We start from the raw sequence: 18,349 nt of genomic DNA, 5'->3' as shown, positions 1-18,349 counted from the left end.
TTATTTTTGATAGGTAATGTGGGATTGAAATTCTGAAAGAGTTTTTAGTTGACTTGAACCAAGCGGCTAAGGCCCACTCAAGTCAACATAAGCCACATAAACAACTAAATGTAGAAGAAAATTTGAATATAGATATCCAACATAAAAAACCATATATAACCCTACTATTTAAACACCACCCCCATAACTCTACCAATATTTAAGTAACTATATTTTTGATTTTTAAAATTAAAATCCCTCAAAAACTCATATTTTAACCTCTGATTTAAAGAAAGAAAGATAAATTTAATAGACCCTTAAATCTCCCCCCAACTTACAAATCGACTTCGCCCTTTTCCATGAGAATGAGCTTCTAAACTCCGCAATGCGCCATAAATCAAGATATGGATAAACTGGATATGGGTAATAATTGTTCAAAATCTGAATGGATAATATTAAATTGATATAGCAGTAACAGGCGAATTTAAATTCAACGATCAATTCCATGGCGGCGACATCGTTCTGCTCTCTCACATTTTGCTCCATCAAAATTAGCCCCACAAATCTACGCAACAATTTTGGCATCTGCAAATTGCCTATTAAACCCGCCATTCGTGCAGAATGGGGGAAAACTGAGCTTCCCACAAAATGCAGCAAAACGCTGGCGGCAGCCGCCGCCATTTGCGTTGTGTTAAGTAGTCAGACATCCATGGCAGGGGAGATAGAAGAGGGGTTTTCCAAATACTACGGAACAGCAGCCAGCGCCGCAAATTATGGTGGCTATGGCGGCAACGCAAGCAAGAAAGACAGTGCAGAGTATACTTACGATGTTCCCAGTGGTTGGAAAGAGCGCCTCGTCTCTAAAGTGGAAAAGGGCACAAACGGTACAGACAGTGAATTTTACAACCCTAAGCGAAAGGCTGAGAAAGAGTATCTAACTTTCCTCGCCGGGTTTCGAACCCTGGCCCCCATGGACACGGTCTTGAACAATTTGTCGCTCTCCGATGTCAATTTGCAGGATATTATATCGAGCGCCAACAGTGTGAAGTCTGCTGAGAGGAGGGGGGCGAATGGCCAGGTTTATTATGATTTTGAGATTGATAGTCCTCTGGCACACAGTCTTATTTCCGTGACGTGTGCCAAGAACAAATTGTACGCGCATTTTGTGAATGCGCCGACCCAGGACTGGACGAGGGACGAAGCTATGCTCAAGCATATTCACGAGTCTTTTTCCACTGTCGGTGCGACTGATTCTGCCTAGTTTTGTGAATTAAATCACACCCATTTGAAAAAATTGTGGGGAAATCGACTGTAAGTTGTTCCCTTTTGTGCAGAGGGTTTGATTAAAGCCCTGAAGTTGATATGTTGTATTGTATTACGGGATTTTAAATTTGGCTTGTTGTTTAACTGCTGTAAATTGAACTCAGAGAATAATAATAAGTTCTATTATATTATATGCGATTCAATTAAACTTCGCTTTGAGCCTTGAAGATTGAATTCAGATGATAATTAGTTCTGATCAATTACATGGTTTTTTTATGGGCTTTTGTTTAAGCCATCCTATAATTAACGCTAGAGGATGGTTGGTTCTAACATCCGATATGATTCGAAGTTAAGGGTTTGTTTTGAGCTTTGAAGACGATAATTCGTACCATGTGTTGATTTTTTCGTTTGCTTGAGCCACCTTCCAATTGGCCACATTGCATTGTTGGATAAAATATCTATTATACCTGGAAAAGATAATAGCATGTGCCCGGATGCTTCATGCCAGCTGGTTAATGTTCTTGCAAGTTTGTTCTCCCTCTCTCAAAGGAACTTTTAAGTTCAATTCTCTAATCAATTTTAAGGTATCATCATATTTGCACCTCTTTGTTCACAGCTCTCTACGTTTGTTAGATTTAGAAAACGAAAAGATAAGTAACGCCAGTCTCAAATTGTTCGCATCATCTAGAGATCATGATTTTGGCCTCTTAAGGATGTACCGGCCAAACTTTTGATTCAAATGGTCACTAATGTAATATTCACGTGATGGGAACAGGGGTGTGAATTGTCAATGAGTTGGGTCACCTTCTTCAATCTCGAGAATCTTGTGTGTATCATTTCAGTTTGTTCAATAGTGTCTGTAACAAAACATTTGCACTTTGTTTTCTAAGAATGCATTTATATTTTGCTTCATACCCTTTTTAAGACAAGTAGATTTGCCAAACCTTTTATGATTCATTGATGACAATGAGTGAATGAAGATTATTTAATGACGTCTATGAGACCATTGGTCTAAGGGATCATGAGTCATAGCCTTATACTAATTCCATATTCCTTTCCAGATCAGATCTCCTGTTGTGTATCTTGACAACAAAACTAGCAGTTTGCCTCATCATATCCTCCTCAAGTAAATTGTGCATGCTTATGTCAGCCTCCAAGATGCCCCCTACTGGGCCCACATATCTTCATATGCCATGCACTCAATGAGAAAGCGCCATTTAGTCTCAACCACACCTTTTTCACAGAACTTGCAGATTATCTCCTCCCACTCCTTTTTGGGCCTTTCCAATCTACCTGTCTCGCATCTGAGATGATGTGAGTTGGTCCATAATTGGGCCGCTAACACCCTTGCCTTACCTTTAATAGCTGTCCATAGGTAAGCTTGATAACTGTGTTGAGACCACATGGCAGTTAAAAAAATTTCCCATGATAAACTTCTTTATTCCCCTATTAGTAGAAGGGCAACCATGTAACTTGATGCTCCACATGTTCAACCACTTCATGTTTTGTGTCATCCATGTTTTCTTCCTACAAGCCAACCCCTCTTTCATTGCAATTTCGGGTCAATGTTGGTTATCCATGTTTTCAAGTTTCTTTAAATAGCTTATTAACCATGTTATTGCTGCTGCCTCCAACAGATATATATTGGCTTCCGCTAATAGGATTTCATATGGCATTGAGGCCTTGATTTTGATACTGCTAGTGATTAAGTTTTTCTGGATCTTCTCTAACCGCTCACCCACACTTTGTCATGCTGCCCTCCCAAACCTCGCATCTGTAATGAACAACCGGTGTGACCAGCAAACCAAAGAGAGTTTTCTTTGTCTTCCAATCCCAAAGCTTGGCCTTTCTACGTCTGTTTTGGATTAGATAGGATGCCTTCCACCCTCCCTATATCCTTTTTGCTCTACAAGTCTCCCAGTTGAGCCCATAATGCAAGTCAATCTCCAAATATTTGTATTCTTTCACAATTTCTAATGGACTGCCTTCAAAAAGTAAGTCCATATGTTTCTCCTTTATTGTCAAAGAAAAAATCATGACTTTTGTTTCGGTAATGTTCACCTGTATCCCCACTTCCTAACAAAATCATTCCAAAGCCTATAAATGTTCTCTTAATCCTTGAGCCGTTTTTGAAATTAAGATGAGATCGTGGGCATATAGAAGAAGCTTCCCCACATAACCAGCCAATTGAACCTCGTCACCATCAATTTTGTCTCGCCATCATTCAAGTTTATCAATATATAAGCCAAACAAAGTGGGGGATAATGGACACCCTTGCTTCACGCTAATGTCACTACCAAGATACTCGGACATTCCTTCTTTAGTTATGATTTTGGTTCTAACTCTCTCGTAAAGTCTATGCATTGCTGTTCTATATGCATTTGAAATGCCCAATGCTTCCATCCTACCCCGTAGCTTATCTTCAGGAACCATATCAAATGCTTTCTTGAAGTCCATGAAACTGCAATAAGCTTCTCCCCCCTAACTGTCCCATTTATTCTCTATCAAATGCCTAAGAGCAATGTCTAGGTCTGATACTTGCTTGCCCTTCTGCTCTTTTTCCTTCCCCGTCCATTCAATTGCTGATTCTACGTTCCACCATGCTCCCAAAATGTTTGCTCAATAGGAGGTTAACCATAATAGTGTGATATTTTGGTCGGTTGTAAATATCCCCAATGGATAATCACACTAGTAGTCCAGCCAACCGAGGAACCCTCTTGAATGACCTTGTTAAAGACCTCTTTTGTGTTGGGAGCAAGGAGATCAGCTCCCCACTTCAAAAATTCAGCTAGAAGCCCATCAATGTCGCTTGCCTTACTATTTGCTAATTTCTTTATTCCTGGTCTGATATCTTCCAGTGTGAAGAGCTTTTAAGAAGTACTCACAATTGGAGGAGAGTTCTTCTCATCAATCTGCTTCTTCTCATCAATCTGCTCATAAAGTAACTTTGCGTATTCTATCCATCGAGCATCAGTAATAATATTTTCAATTTGTTTTTTTTCGTTGCGGCAGTTCTTTCCCGAAGTCTTTGGGATTGTGTTTGTTTAGAGATTAACTCCTCCCTCCTTGCATTTACATACTCCTCTTTTTTCGATTGAACTAACTTCGCATATTTCTTCCTGTCTTCTATGCTTACATCTTTCCCTTTTATTGATCTCTTGGCTGCCTTGCACTCTTCATCATACCACAGATTAGTCAGAAAAGTATTTGCAGCCCGTTTCCTTATGCAGCTCTTTTCCTTCTGTGAGTTTTTCTACATGCCTTTGATGCTTTGTGTATAATAGGGATCAACAAGCTATTGTGCATGTGCTCAACTTCATTATTGACCCATTTAATAGTTTCGTTTTTGTTTATTTCAAGGAATTCTCATTTGAGAGCAGTGCTGAATATGTCCCAATTTTCCTGATTTATGAGCATTCTCCCATTGTTGATGGCAACCTTTTCCTTGTGGAGGTCATGTTCATGATGCAGATTACTTGGGACCATGTCTAAGCTGAAATAGAGAGGCATGTGATCTGACGTCATCTCTATTAGGGCCCCTCCAATATCAAACTCTAGCATTGTGGATTTCAGATGTTGAGAACAAATCTCATAATCCACCACACTCTTTGGCATTGTAAGTTTTGCAAGTGATATCCCCTAATGTAAGCTAGCAGCCCATGCTGTTGCATATAACCATGCCAAAGAGACTACACATCGCCAATAACTCTGCCCCAAAATGTGAAACGCTCCCATTGCTATCCTCAGAGGTTCTTTTCCAAGAGTGGTCACCATTTTCTTCTAACCATAAAGGGTTATGCTCCCCTTCCTCCATGTTGTTCAATTGCTGCGATTGATTATTGAGAGTCCTAACATTGAAGTCCCCAACAAGCATTATTTCTCCTGTGTTGCTGAATAAAGATATACCTTTTTCTTCTAACGAAGCAAACGGGTCTTCATCATCTAAAATCTTCCTCTTGTACAATTTAGAGTTTTTTGGAGCAAAGTAACAAGTAGCAAACCTAAAAATTGTTTCATTTATTGTTATTTGCAGCCATAGGTATTATTTGTTTATATCTTCTTTTACAAATCCGTACCACTTCTTGACAAAAATTGTGATTCCGCCATGTCCTTTACTGGTTTCATTCCCTTTGTTCCAAACTGAAAATCTCTTTTAACCATCAAAATCTGGAACCATGCACCCTTCATGCTCAAACATTTCAACAAGGATAAGAACATCCTTCCGGGTCCCAGCCCAGGAGCTCTTCTTCACAGATAACCTCTACAATTCCAGCTTACTACACGTAAGTGATCCTGTGGGGCCCCTATTTTCTATTTCTGTTTTAAGAGATGCTCATTGATTCAAGCTTTCCCATTTTCGGCCCAGCCCACTTACCCTTGCTTTGTAATGATCCCATCTTTTGGCCTTCACGTTCTTTTAGTAGTTGACCAAGTGTGTGTGTGTTAGCCTTGTTCTACATGGTCCCGAGGGCTAACGAAGGGTTGAATGAGATCCTGGAGTGTTTTGGCCTAGTCATTTCCAGTTTGGGCCAAAACGAAGTTGATTTACTCAGTTTCAGGCATACTTACTATTTTTAGTAAGTCGGCAGGACACAGTGCAGGTCAATTTTGGTGATTGGATTCGATACTCCTTGGTGAGAGCTTTTCGATGAGCTATCACTAGCATTATTCGGAGTCCGATTGCTAATACATTTTAATGCCTGAAGTTTTATTAAAGTAACGTCTAATTTAATTGTAAAATATTAAAGTGTTACTTTAATATTTATTTTATGGTGATGTGTACCCAAGGGAGACATAAGGGGTATTTTAATATATGTTTTATATATTACACATCTTTTATCCCACATTGCCCATATGAGTTGAGCGGACCCTTGGAAATAGAATAAAAGGAAGCATTTGTGGCTTCATTAGACAAGGTTGAATATGAGAAGAAATTGGTGTGAGTTGCAGCTCCGTTCTTGGCATTTGAGGACGTCTATCCTCTCTTGTAACATTCTAGACATCATTCCCTTGGGGTTTGGCCTTTGGAATTCTTTGTTATTGGCTTCATTATCAGGCAGTTTAGTTGCATTTCCGGCTACAGGCAGATTTGGTATTTTGCTCATATCTTCTTCACTACTCATTCGACGCTTATGCCGCTTTGAGGGAATGGTATTATGAAAGTAGTGGACTGATTGAAGGGCAAAGTATTGTAGCAGCAAGTTCGAAAGCATAGGCTGGAGTATTATGTCAATACTGCTGAAGTAATTAGTGAGTTGATAAATCTGCCATGTATTTGGTTTTATGAATTCTGAAAATAACATTTTATTAGCAGTAGTTCATTTCCACTTTGCATATCATTGTAGTTTCTTTCTTGCTTATGTTGTATGATACCAATTCCATGCATGAAACACAACAAACAAATAAACGTTTTATTTCCGGAGTTATAAGGGGTTTAAAACATTAAACGGAGAAATAAGAAGTTGAATGCAAACTGTTTGACATAATTCTTTTCAGCAATTTGGTTTAGTTTTTGGGACATCCAGGGGTGCCCATTATAGTGGTATCAGAGCTATAAGTCTTGCCATCCTGTGGAGATCATATTGATAGCCGGATAAAGATGTATATTAGTCCAGATCAAGATGTGATGTTCAGACAGTTATTGGGTACATTAGAGAAGAGGCAACGTATGCAATAGGAGCAGAATAGGCAAATGGATATGATGTTGCAGCTTATGGCTAGACAGATGGGCATCAACATTAATGATTTGTATGTTGCTCCAGAGCAGAAGGTAGTCGATTTCTCAGGTGGGATCGAGACATGTATAGAGCCAGCCAGTTATGATGTTGGTGATGTGGGCATTTCGGCAGAGTCAGTAGAGACATGCGTGCAAAGTCAGGAGACCACATATGAAGCCTTGTCAGGGGATGACGATGTAGCAATAGTGGAATTAGGAGAATGCGAGGATACTATCATATCAGCAGCCACTTCTATGTCAGTTGAAGCATCCAATGAGGAGTTTAATGGTATAAATGCAGTGGTTGATGTATTTTCTAATGAAGCCACACATGTTAATGATTATGAGTTTTCATCAACTACAAATTCAGTTCAGTTTTCTGTTGCAGCAGTTAATGTTGTTCCTATGTCCATATATTTCGATGCGGCAACACCTATTGTTGATACAGTTAGCATGAGTACATATGGTTCACCTACAACTACATCTTTTTCAATGCACGATGGTGATAATATGCATTCCAGTCCAATATATATTATGTGGATGGATAAAGGGAAGAAGACGTTTCATAGATCTTCTATGGAGTTTCCTTATGGTGACATTCTGACTTCATCAGCACAAGTTTTGAATGCTAGGCTACAAGGGTTGGTCTTGATGATGCGGGTTTGCAGTTGGTTTAACTTTCATATGGATATCACCTATTGGGATCCAGGTGGAGGTTGGAGTCCATTATGTTACTTAATTGCTTGAGGACAAGCAATTTCAAGGAGGGTGGATTTGTAATGATCCCATCTTTTGGCCTTCACGTTCTTTTAGTAGTTGACCAAGTGTGTGCGTGTTAGCCTTGTTCTACATGGTCCCGAGGGCTAACGAAGGGTTTAATGGGATCCTGGAGTGTTTTGGCCTAGTCATTTCTAGTTTGGGCCAAAACGAAGTTGATTTACTCAGTTTCAGGCATACTATTTTTAGTAAGTCGGCAGGACACAGTGCAGGTCAATTTTGGTGATTGGATTTGATACTCCTTGGTGAGAGCTTTCCAATGAGCTATCACTAGCATTATTCGGAGTCCGATTGCTAATACATTTTAATGCCTGAAGTTTTATTAAAGTAACGTCTAATTTAATTGTAAAATATTAAAGTGTTACTTTAATATTTATTTTATGGTGATGTGTACCCAAGGGAGACATAAGGGGTATTTTAATATATGTTTTATATATTACACATCTTTTATCCCACATTGCCCATATGAGTTGAGCGGACCCTTGGAAATAGAATAAAAGGAAGCATTTGTGGCTTCATTAGACAAGGTTGAATATGAGAAGAAATTGGTGTGTGAGTTGCAGCTCCGTTCTTGGCATTTGAGGACGTCTATCCTCTTTTGTAACATTCTAGACGTCATTCCCTTGGGGTTTGGCTTTTGGAATTTTTTGTTATTGGCTTCATTATCAGGCAGTTTAGTTGCATTTCCGGCTACAGGCAGATTTGGTATTTTGCTCATATCTTCTTCACTACTCGTCCGACGCTTATGCCGCTTTGAGGGAATGGTATAATGAAAGTAGTGGACTGATTGAAGGACAAAGTATTGTAGCAGCAAGTTCGAAAGCATGGGCTGGAGTATTATGTCAATACTGCTGAAGTAATTAGTGAGTTGATAAATCTGCCATGTATTTGGTTTTATGAATTCTGAAAATAACATTTTATTAGCAGTAGTTCATTTCCACTTTGCATATCATTGTAGTTTCTTTCTTGCTTATGTTGTATGATACCAATTCCATGCATGAAACACAACAAACAAATAAACGTTTGATTTCCGGAGTTATAAGGGGTTTAAAACATTAAACGGAGAAATAAGAAGTTGAATGCAAACTATTTGACATAATTCCTTTCAGCAATTTGGTTTAGTTTTTGGGACATCCAGGGGTGCCCATTACATGCTTCTAGCTGACTTTACCATCTCCCACTCTTTTCTTTGTTCCTCATGTTGAGCGAAAGTTAGATATTCCTCTAGATAAATGTGTGTTCCCCTAAGCAGCTCACTATTCTTAAAGATAACATTTTTATCCTCTAGATTTTTCAAGACAACCTTTACGTGCCTATCTCTTCCTCCATCCAACCTTTTTACCTATCATGTTTGCTTGTTGAATAGTGCCTGTCCATTTCAGCTTATCTCTAAGAAAGTCCCTTGCTAGAATATTGGTCCTTTCTCTTTCCCTGAAGTCTTTCAACCCTTTGATGATGAAATTTGCAGCCTTGCCACATTGATCTTGCTCTTCCCTTATCTAAATCTTGATTTATCGCTCAATGATGCCCTTTTGTTTATTTGTTGAACTGTTTACCACTTGTGACCATGATTTGGCCTCTTCTATCCTTTCCTTTAATTAAGACTCTTTAATTTCTACATCAACTAAGACTGATCAAACCTCCTCCAAATGCGTGGTGCACACCACCTCTTTCATTGTTTCCTTTCCTCTACTCCCTGTTACCCTTGATATTGCCATTTCTTGTTTTAGTACCTCGAGTTCGTGCTCTCCTATATCCAATTTGAATTGCATGTTCAAAATTTTGTTTTTTAAGATTTTAATTTTCTCATTATGTTTGCTTGTGTATTCAATTGCTTCACACACTTTGTTCTCCTCTTGCCAATTTCTTGTTTCTAGAGTTTCAATTGTTTTAAAAGTCTGTAAGCTCTTCCACATATTGGAGGACCACAAAAATGGTGTTTTAGTTGGACAAACTAGCCAGGCACACCCATGGCCTATGCCCCTCCCTAGGCCCATGTATTGTTGTATCTGATACTGATAGGGATACACCTCGGATGCACATGGGATATAGTATTCACATGTATCCGTAAAATACTAATTTTCCAGCTGTCAAGATACTACATGATTTGATTTTTAAAATGTTTGATGTGAACCTTCCTAATTTTTTTTTGGAAATTTCTTTCATGCAATTCTTACTTTATGGTAGTATATATTTTTTCCTAGTACTCAATAAGGTAATGACCTGCAAAATATGATATTCACCAAATACCTATCATTTATCTATAGACAACTTATAGACCATCTATAATCCATCATTATTTGTTTCAATGTTTACATAAAATGTCTATCTTGATTTAAGTCATTGTAAGATTGTCACCTAAAAAATAACTACTGCAAAAACAAGTGATAATCATTTGGAAGTCTTCACTTCCTCATGATGTACATAGGGGGTAAGCCAATTAAAATCATATAGTCACACACATGGACTTTCAAACTTCCTCTGAATATCAATCATCTGAGCTCCTCATCCAAAGTGCCTTTAGTCCGTTTGGCTGAGGGAATATAAATATGAGAATATGAATTGTTATTCTGGAATAGAAAATAGGAATACATATTCCTATTCTCTGTTTGGTTCAGCCAGAATTTGATGGGGAATTCATGAACCCAAAAATTTATGTTTTCCAAAATAAATAAAATTGGAATAGGAATATGTATTTCAGTTCTACCTATTTAGGTGGAATTGCAAATGCTATTTTTTGGGCTAAAATTGGAATACGTATTCTTATTCGCAATTTTGATTTGGTGCACCCAAATGGAGATTTTGAAATTTAAAGAATTTACATATGGCCCTTAAAGAAGTGTAGACTCCATCTGAATCTGATATCAATCTCCCTTTTCCTGTAAGAACATACTCAGAAGAAAAGATCAACGCAAATAGCTCTTATAGTACATATTGAAATAATAAGATAAGAGAGAGCTTAAACAATATATTTATACACACAAACACACACATATATTTATACATTTGATATTTATTAGATACTTACCATATATCTATTAACATATTAATGGAGGGAGCTTAAACAATATATTTTATAATAACAATATGAAAAGGGAACCTTAAATCATACACCATACGTACTTGCCTTGGTGGGACCAGTGTGTATGTATTCTTGGATCTTACACCCGCCACGTGTAAGCACCTTTAATTTACTTGACTACGCGGCTCTCTATATTGAAATTATTTGATCCTACTTTATTTGATGACTGCACTTTATCTTTTTATTGCCGCAGATGATCCACATTAGAATAGCTGATCTCCATGCACACGTTGTGGGGCAGCTGAACTAGGGAGTTTGCTTCTTTGCCCTTTTGTATCCGCTGCCTATAGGATCAGGATGGTCAATCTATCCACTTTGCTCCACGTCAGTGTCTTTTAATAATTCCACCCGTGGTTGTTGTCTTTCTTTCCTTATTACTTTCGTTGTCTATGTGATGCTCTTATCTGCACATTGTTGGTGTTTTTTAACTATTGAACAACAAAAGCTCAATACCAAGATAATAATACTCACAAATCTAGGCACTAGCTACTTCCCATTAACAATTATGTATGCAAAACTAGGTTGGTTTTCTACTCTCTAGGCTCTGTAGAACCAAGGTGGGTATACCTAGGGGATGATTCAAATGAATGCTGTTGTATGAGAATCTATTAGTTTCATTTTGATTCTTATCTTCTATCTTTGACATATACATAGTTTATCCATTCCTTGACATTTTCAGATGATATACATCCCTTATAAGTGGATTTGGTCACAATTCTTCTCAGATTTGCAAATATTTCCAGCAATAGTAGCTAACCACGGCTGAGAGGTTAGATGCAAACAAGTGCTGACCATCTTTGAAACTATTCAAACAGTAAAATAAAGTTGATTTTGATTTTAAGCTTGGTGCTTATTCATAATCTATCTATCTGCAGACTAGATTAACTAGATCAGTGCCTCTTCCATTGGGATTCAGAGTCTACTTCAATTTATAGATCTAATTGATTGCATTACAACCAATGCTATCAGCAATTCTTACTGGAATTCTTTCTTACAGATATCCTTTCTATTACCATAGCAACCCTATCAAATTCATTAAAGCATTTACTTAATTCATTGAATCAATAGCAATAATGAATTGTCATACAATCTAAGTGAATTGCATTCAACTGGACAAGCTTTGCTCACACAATATCAGAATAACCAGGTAATAACAATGGAATCAAAATTCAGCAAGAACAGATATGATGATAGTTCAATTTTGTATTAATCTCCTTTGAAGATTTGTATACAATTGTAATAAAACTCAGAATGACTCTAGAAAAGACATTAGACCCCTGTAATGTCAATATATTCCCAAGTATTTGCAGAGAGACTACATCATAAGTTTTGCACCACTAAATTGGACCGAACCATACTCAATATAAACTAAAATTGTATTAGAAATTGGACCCCTTCTCTAACTTTGGAATCTCACTTATATAGAGTGAGATGCAACAAGCTTAAGGCTTAGAGAACTGACAACTGTCTTATAGACAAAAGATTTTTTTACAAGTGTTTGTTGTCATAAAAGACAAAAAGGTGTGTAACAGAAAAACTCTTACATCAAAATATTCTTTTGGGCGAACCACTTTTCTGTTACACTTCCAAAATTGCCAAATCAATGATTTGTTATCTTGTTGTTCTGATTCTTCGGAGTACGTGGCTATCAAGCTTGAAAGTGATGTATCCTGTTCTATTACTTGCAAGCTCACCTCAACTCGGGGTTTCTCACCGTCTTCATCATGAACTATTAAGGTAACAGTTACCTTTGCATCTTCCTCTACCCCATCATCTTCTGCCATTTGTTTTGTAGACATAAATTTCTCTTTCCACTCATTGAAAGCAGTGTCATCAGGCCAATCAAAGTTTAGGATTTCTTTCTATACTTTTATCACAAAATTCCCAGCTACTTCTATTTCAACGAGGTCCTTTCTGATAGCATTGTAAAACAATTGCACTTTGACCAGTTCTTCATTTGTTATTGCCCATAGTATATGCGCTTTTTCATTTACTACATTATTCATTCTTTGGCATAATATTTCATCTAATTCCTTTTTCCATTCCTCTTTTTCCTTTATTTCATCAACCTTTTTAAGAGCACTAGGAAAAAGATCAAACTTTTCAGTTATGTATTTGGAGAAGCAAATTGTTATTCTCTTCTAAATAGAAACCCGTTTATTATCAAAATCCTCCAGCCTATTAAGTAGATCAAAAATCTTTTCTATTTGGTGACATGATAACTAGATGACAGATATGCACATAATAGTAATTACATTATTTCTTTCACTCCACTTCTGCATAATGGGTCTTAATTTATTCTCATCTCCTTTTATTTCATCCCATATAGCTATAATTCTTGCCAACTAATCATAAAATGTTGGCCACTCAATTCTATCTACCAAGTACATAATAGCTTGCCTAAGTTTTTTTGCATATTGATTATTTAATTCTATATGCATTTCCCGTAATTTGTCTCTTTCCTCTTCAAATTCTTCTATAGTATAGAACTCAGGCCTCCGTGGGGTGTCTGGTACTTAAACAATAGGAGTTGACTTAAATGGCTCAATGGTGGCCGAGGATACACAATTCTTGGCTTGCTGGATTCTCCCATCTTTCTCTTCCCAAGCTGCTTATCCATTTGAGATATTTGATTTTCCAGTTATTGTATCTGTTTTCCCCTTTCCTCATAAGCCTTCGATACTTCTTCAAATTTGGCATTGAGTTCTAAGAACCTATCTTGTTCTTTTCTAGACACCGTATCCCCAAACTCTAGTATTTCTTTAGCCATTCTAGTGATTTGTTGACTACTCACTTCATCAACCCTATACTCTGAGATACTAATATGTTCTGCATTAGAAATTTCTTGTATTCTGGTCTTGTCTCTTTTTTCCATTGACCAAATAACTAGGGCTTGATGATCATTATTGAATTTGATTCCCCTATGTGCTTGTAGAATTTCTTCTTTTGTCTTATACTGCACATTCTTCTCCTTTCTAATTAAATCAAAAATCATAGCATTAACTATGTCCCACTCCGGCAAAATTAAAACTCCTGAATCCCTAACTAGTTGCCTCTCGGCCTCAGGTGTTAACTGGGCAAAATCACTCAAAAATTTGGATTTCACCTCTTCCTCAATATCAAAATCTGGTTTGCTGGGTTGTTCTGCCTTTATTTTCTTACACACTTTCTCAAAATTTTCAATATTCCTTCTCCACAAAAACTATGCAAAAGCCCTAGATTTAATAATTTTTTTATCATTTATGAATTTTTGTGAGGCTTGAGCAATAATTGGATCTATCTCCTTACCTTGATAGTCAACAACTGTGAGATCCAAGGAGGGCATAGGAGGCTCTTGAGGCACTCCTCTTTCCATATCTGCAGAAGTAACAATTATATCTCTTTCCCCACTCATCTGTCTTAACTGTTCTCTCAAAGATGCCTCATCTTCTATTCGGATTGGGGATTGAGTTGGTGAATACTCTTCCACTCGAGAAGAGGACCCTTGTTCCAGCTTTTGTCTTTTTGGGGCACTAGTTGCAGGTGGGCTTTCTGGCCTTGGCCTTCTGTGAGGGGGAACCTGTTGTATGTTCTGAACAACAATGTACCTTGCCCTCTTCTGCAACGTGTACTGCCCTGGAGCAACAATCATCCTGCTATCAATTCTTCTCTCCACTTCTACTGCTTTATTAGGATAGGCTTTAACATATGAGCCTTCTCATTCATGGTTTGCATCATTTCAGCAAAATTATTCATTAATACATGCATTTTGGCCCCCTAATATTTTTTATCTTTTAAAGGATTATAATCAGGGTCAAAAGCATTAATGAATTCTATAACTTTACTGAACACTATCCACTTTTCTTTTCTAACCTCCTACTCTTGTAATGAGAAGATATTCCTAATAATATCCTTAGGGAAATATACTTGCTGTGTAATACTTTTGTCCTTTCTCTCAAAAGATCATAAAATCCCTTTGGATCAATATACCTTGCATGGGATTCTGCCATATTGCATCTATCCAAAAACAAATTGAGGTGCCTCCATCCCTTCTTTACAAAAACAAAATCATGTGCCAGAGTGACAATTGAGAAGAAAGTACCCTTACCTTTACCAATCATGTATGTTTCTTCAATAGTTTCGATCTGCCACAACAATTCTGCCATCCCTATCTTCAAAGGCACATGAAAAGGTAGGACATGAGGTTTTCCCAAAAAACCATACACTCTAATCACTGTAAAAACATTATACGGGATTATATCCCCCCAATTGTGACTAACCAAGAGTCCTTTTGCATGATCTTTAGGTCTGATCAACTTTAATAAAGACTATGGGATTCTAGGGCTATCACCTCTCAAAAGCAATCTGAGCCTAGATGCAAAATATCTGTCAAATCTCACATAACTGGCATTCCTAGCTTCCCAGGTCATGTCAACACTCCATAACTGGACTGATAACTTTTCACCATCTCTTGTTAACTCCAGTTCCATCCCTTTAGAGAAAAAGGTAACTCCTTTATAAAGACATATGTGCATAAGTAGGGAGTACCAGCAAAAGGGTTTGTTTACCTTTCCTTGTGATATTCCCACCAAACCATTATGAATTTCTTGTGCAAGGAAAGTGGCAAAATCAAGAATACTGCTCATTCCAAACTGTAATGTTTGAGCCATAATAAGAACAACAGAGCCCTGGACGTATTCCTTCTCATCCATCCCAAAAATTTTGCAGAGGGTGAAGTACAAAGCTTGAGCCCTAGGATTGAAGTGTTTCCTCGTTAGTGGCCCTGGGGTAGTGGATGTGACCAAGGGTAATGTACCAATTCTAGCAAAATGCTATTGCAGAGGCCTTGCCCTTAGATACATTCTTTGTGCATCATACCTTGCTTGGAGGTCATCCATATCAATAAGCTCGTGCACAACATGGTTAGGGTTGAGGTTGAAAACCTCACTAATCAATTCTGGAGAAACCCTAAAGAGATTTTCTCCAGCATAATTCTTCACAACCCTAGTAATATGATCATACTTTTTAGCCAAGTCAGCCAGTAGATCACTGGCAAAGAAAACCCCAAGGACTACGAATTTCCCAGTATCAATTTCCCAAACATTACTCATAGGGGTGTCTAGGTTTCTCTTAGCAAACCATTTTTTGAATAATTCTAATCCTCCCATAGAAACCTGGGTGTCTCTTACCCAATTAGCCCTGTCATAGAAACCCTCAGCTAAAATCAACCTAGGTTTCTTTGGGATAAGCTCTCTCCACCTAGTTATTTCATTTACAAACAGTGGAAATTGTTCAAGAAAATCATCATGCACAACCCTCGCAAGATAATTAGTATGACCGGAGAATTCCTTTCGTGGAGGCATCTTTTGAAAATTTTAACTTCGCGCAATGCTAATTTCTTGATTTTCAATGGTTACAGATCACTTACCCGCTGAATTGTCCTTTTTCTGTGTAATTTGCTGTAATTTTGCTGAATACTTTGTAGAATTTGTGCCCTAGCTCTGAAAACCCTTGTGCTTTGATAACCCGTCATGATTATGTGATTCAATAATGGTGAACTAGTGAATTATACCAAGGCATTAAAATCACATGAAGGAGTTCTGAGGCATATTAATTCCCTTTAGCTATTAATTTCATGTTATGCTTCAAATTTGAATTTCATTCGTCGATCTCACAACATCAGACGACTTTGTTTTAAAAGGCAAACAACTTTAAAGCCTTTTAAAATCCTTGCCACATGTCAAACAGGCGCTTGCTTGCTTTGGTTAAACTCTTCGCATTTTCATGAAGCGGTGAAGCGCTTGCCGTTGATCTTCCTTAGATTGACGACATAAAGATACGACATTAAGAAAGAGCCCACTATCTTCTCCCGACCAATGATATCACCAGAAAATCAAATGTGTTCTGACAAGTCTGATAGTGGTACAAACTGCAATATTAACTCTTAGAATTTCCGCACCCATGACATCATCATTTCCGACTTGGCATATACATGTCATGTTCCACCAATGAATGCGCTCCAATTCATCAAAGCTTTACAACCTGGCGTGACTTAGCAACCTTCTTAAAGCTTGGTCCCATTGTGCCACGCGGCGTATTGGCGCTTGCCCGCATTACTTAAAGTTTAGTGATTTCCTTAATACTGGTGATTTCCGTTGATCTCACTAAGATCGACGGTGAATCAAAATCTTTTCTTTTTAGGACCCAGTTAGCCAAATCGACCAATGAAATACTTCCCTTATGCTCCAGCTCATCTGACAACTGCCACGGAAGAAACATCATTACTATCTTCTGAAAATGTGGGTCCATGACATCATTATGTGCCACGCGGCACATTGGTGCTTCCTCGCATTATGTAACTGTCGTGCACTTTCTTATAGCGGGGAAGCGCTCTTCGTCAATCTTACGAAGATCGACGGTGCATCACAATTGAATGCAAAGTAATAACTTCATTAAATGAGCCAACCAATAACATTGCAAGAAATTTGAACGTGTGTTGATTGGCACTGACAACTTTGCAAAAAGGGTCTAACAAATTCCGACAAGCTATAGACTTTGCGGCGCATTGAAGTTCGATCGTCAGCAAGGGCTACATGGCACAAAGGCGCTTGCTCGCTTTGGTTAAATACCTTGCATTTTCGTATAGTGGAGATGGGCCTTCCGTCGATTTTATTGAGATTGACGGTTAATCAAAAGGCTGCTGCAGTTAGGACTTTTAAATAAAACATTCAAAATAATAACTGCGATTAAAAGCAAGGTTAGCAAAGGTTTATCATGTAAATTTATGAAGTAATCCTTGCGACATGAAACTTTGGGGTGAGTTTGTCCTGCCTAAATTCTTTTTGAAATATTATTTTCAGAAAATTTCAAGGGCTAGGGCAAAACAGAATAAAGGCTTTAGGGTTTTTCATGAATCTTACTCAGGTTCTTGATCTAATTTCAAGATTTTAAAACATACATTTAGGGTTTTTCACTGCTAAATGCAACAAAACCAGAATGGTGAAAAACCAGGCCAACACACATGATGCCCGCTTGTGTTGACTGTGCTGATTAACTAGTCACATTTGCCTACTCCATCGGGTATGAGTCACCGCCTTCTCTCTAATGAAGAGTTGCCTAACATATTTCGTATTCTCTTATTAATACTCTCCTTTATCGCTGGGTAACCTGATTCTTTGAGATTAATCTGCTTAGACTTGATCATTGCTAATTAAATGTGCAATAACCCCCTCATGGTGTTGTCCTCCAATCATTTTTAACTCTCTTAATCTTATTTCCTCCATGTTGTCGTTATTGGATTTTATCTACTTTCAAAGCATGCAGCTATCTTATCACTTAGTTTGATGCTGATGAGGAATCCAACTGATTCCACCCTCTTACTCGGTTGTGAATATTGTATTTATAAAGCAGAGTTTAATTGCAAAAGGAACCTGTCAATTAAGGCAGTCTTGTTAGTGGGATACAAGATGAATAAATATGGTGATGGGAGTTGTGACGAAACCATTCTCTTTTTCAGAAAACATGCTTGCTTGTATCTGCTTTTTGCTGAGTCA

The 18,349-nt window shown here is 37.8% G+C and overlaps 1 protein-coding gene across 1 annotated transcript; it reads left to right on the top strand.

Moving 5' to 3' along the window:
* The first annotated feature begins 315 nt into the window (after positions 1-315).
* Positions 316-1,433, top strand: LOC149532732 (thylakoid lumenal protein (Mog1/PsbP/DUF1795-like photosystem II reaction center PsbP family protein)). Its single transcript, XM_089805495.1, has one exon. It carries the CDS (start codon positions 485-487, stop codon positions 1,238-1,240), a length of 756 nt encoding a protein of 251 aa, XP_089661621.1. The 5' UTR covers positions 316-484; the 3' UTR covers positions 1,241-1,433.
* The last annotated feature ends 16,916 nt before the right edge of the window (positions 1,434-18,349 follow it).

Source organism: Cupressus sempervirens, chromosome 10, assembly GCF_028749045.1.
Source record: "Cupressus sempervirens isolate cs-2001-9-10 chromosome 10, ASM2874904v1, whole genome shotgun sequence".
NCBI lineage: Eukaryota > Viridiplantae > Streptophyta > Pinopsida > Cupressales > Cupressaceae > Cupressus > Cupressus sempervirens.
The sequence above is the reverse complement of the archived record's forward strand: the minus strand, read 5'-3'. Positions and strand labels throughout refer to the sequence as shown.

What these genes read in the sequence shown, in the direction of transcription:
- LOC149532732 (XM_089805495.1), top strand. Translation starts at nt 485, where the DNA reads ATGGCGGCGACATCGTTCTGCTCTCTCACATTTTGCTCCATCAAAATT.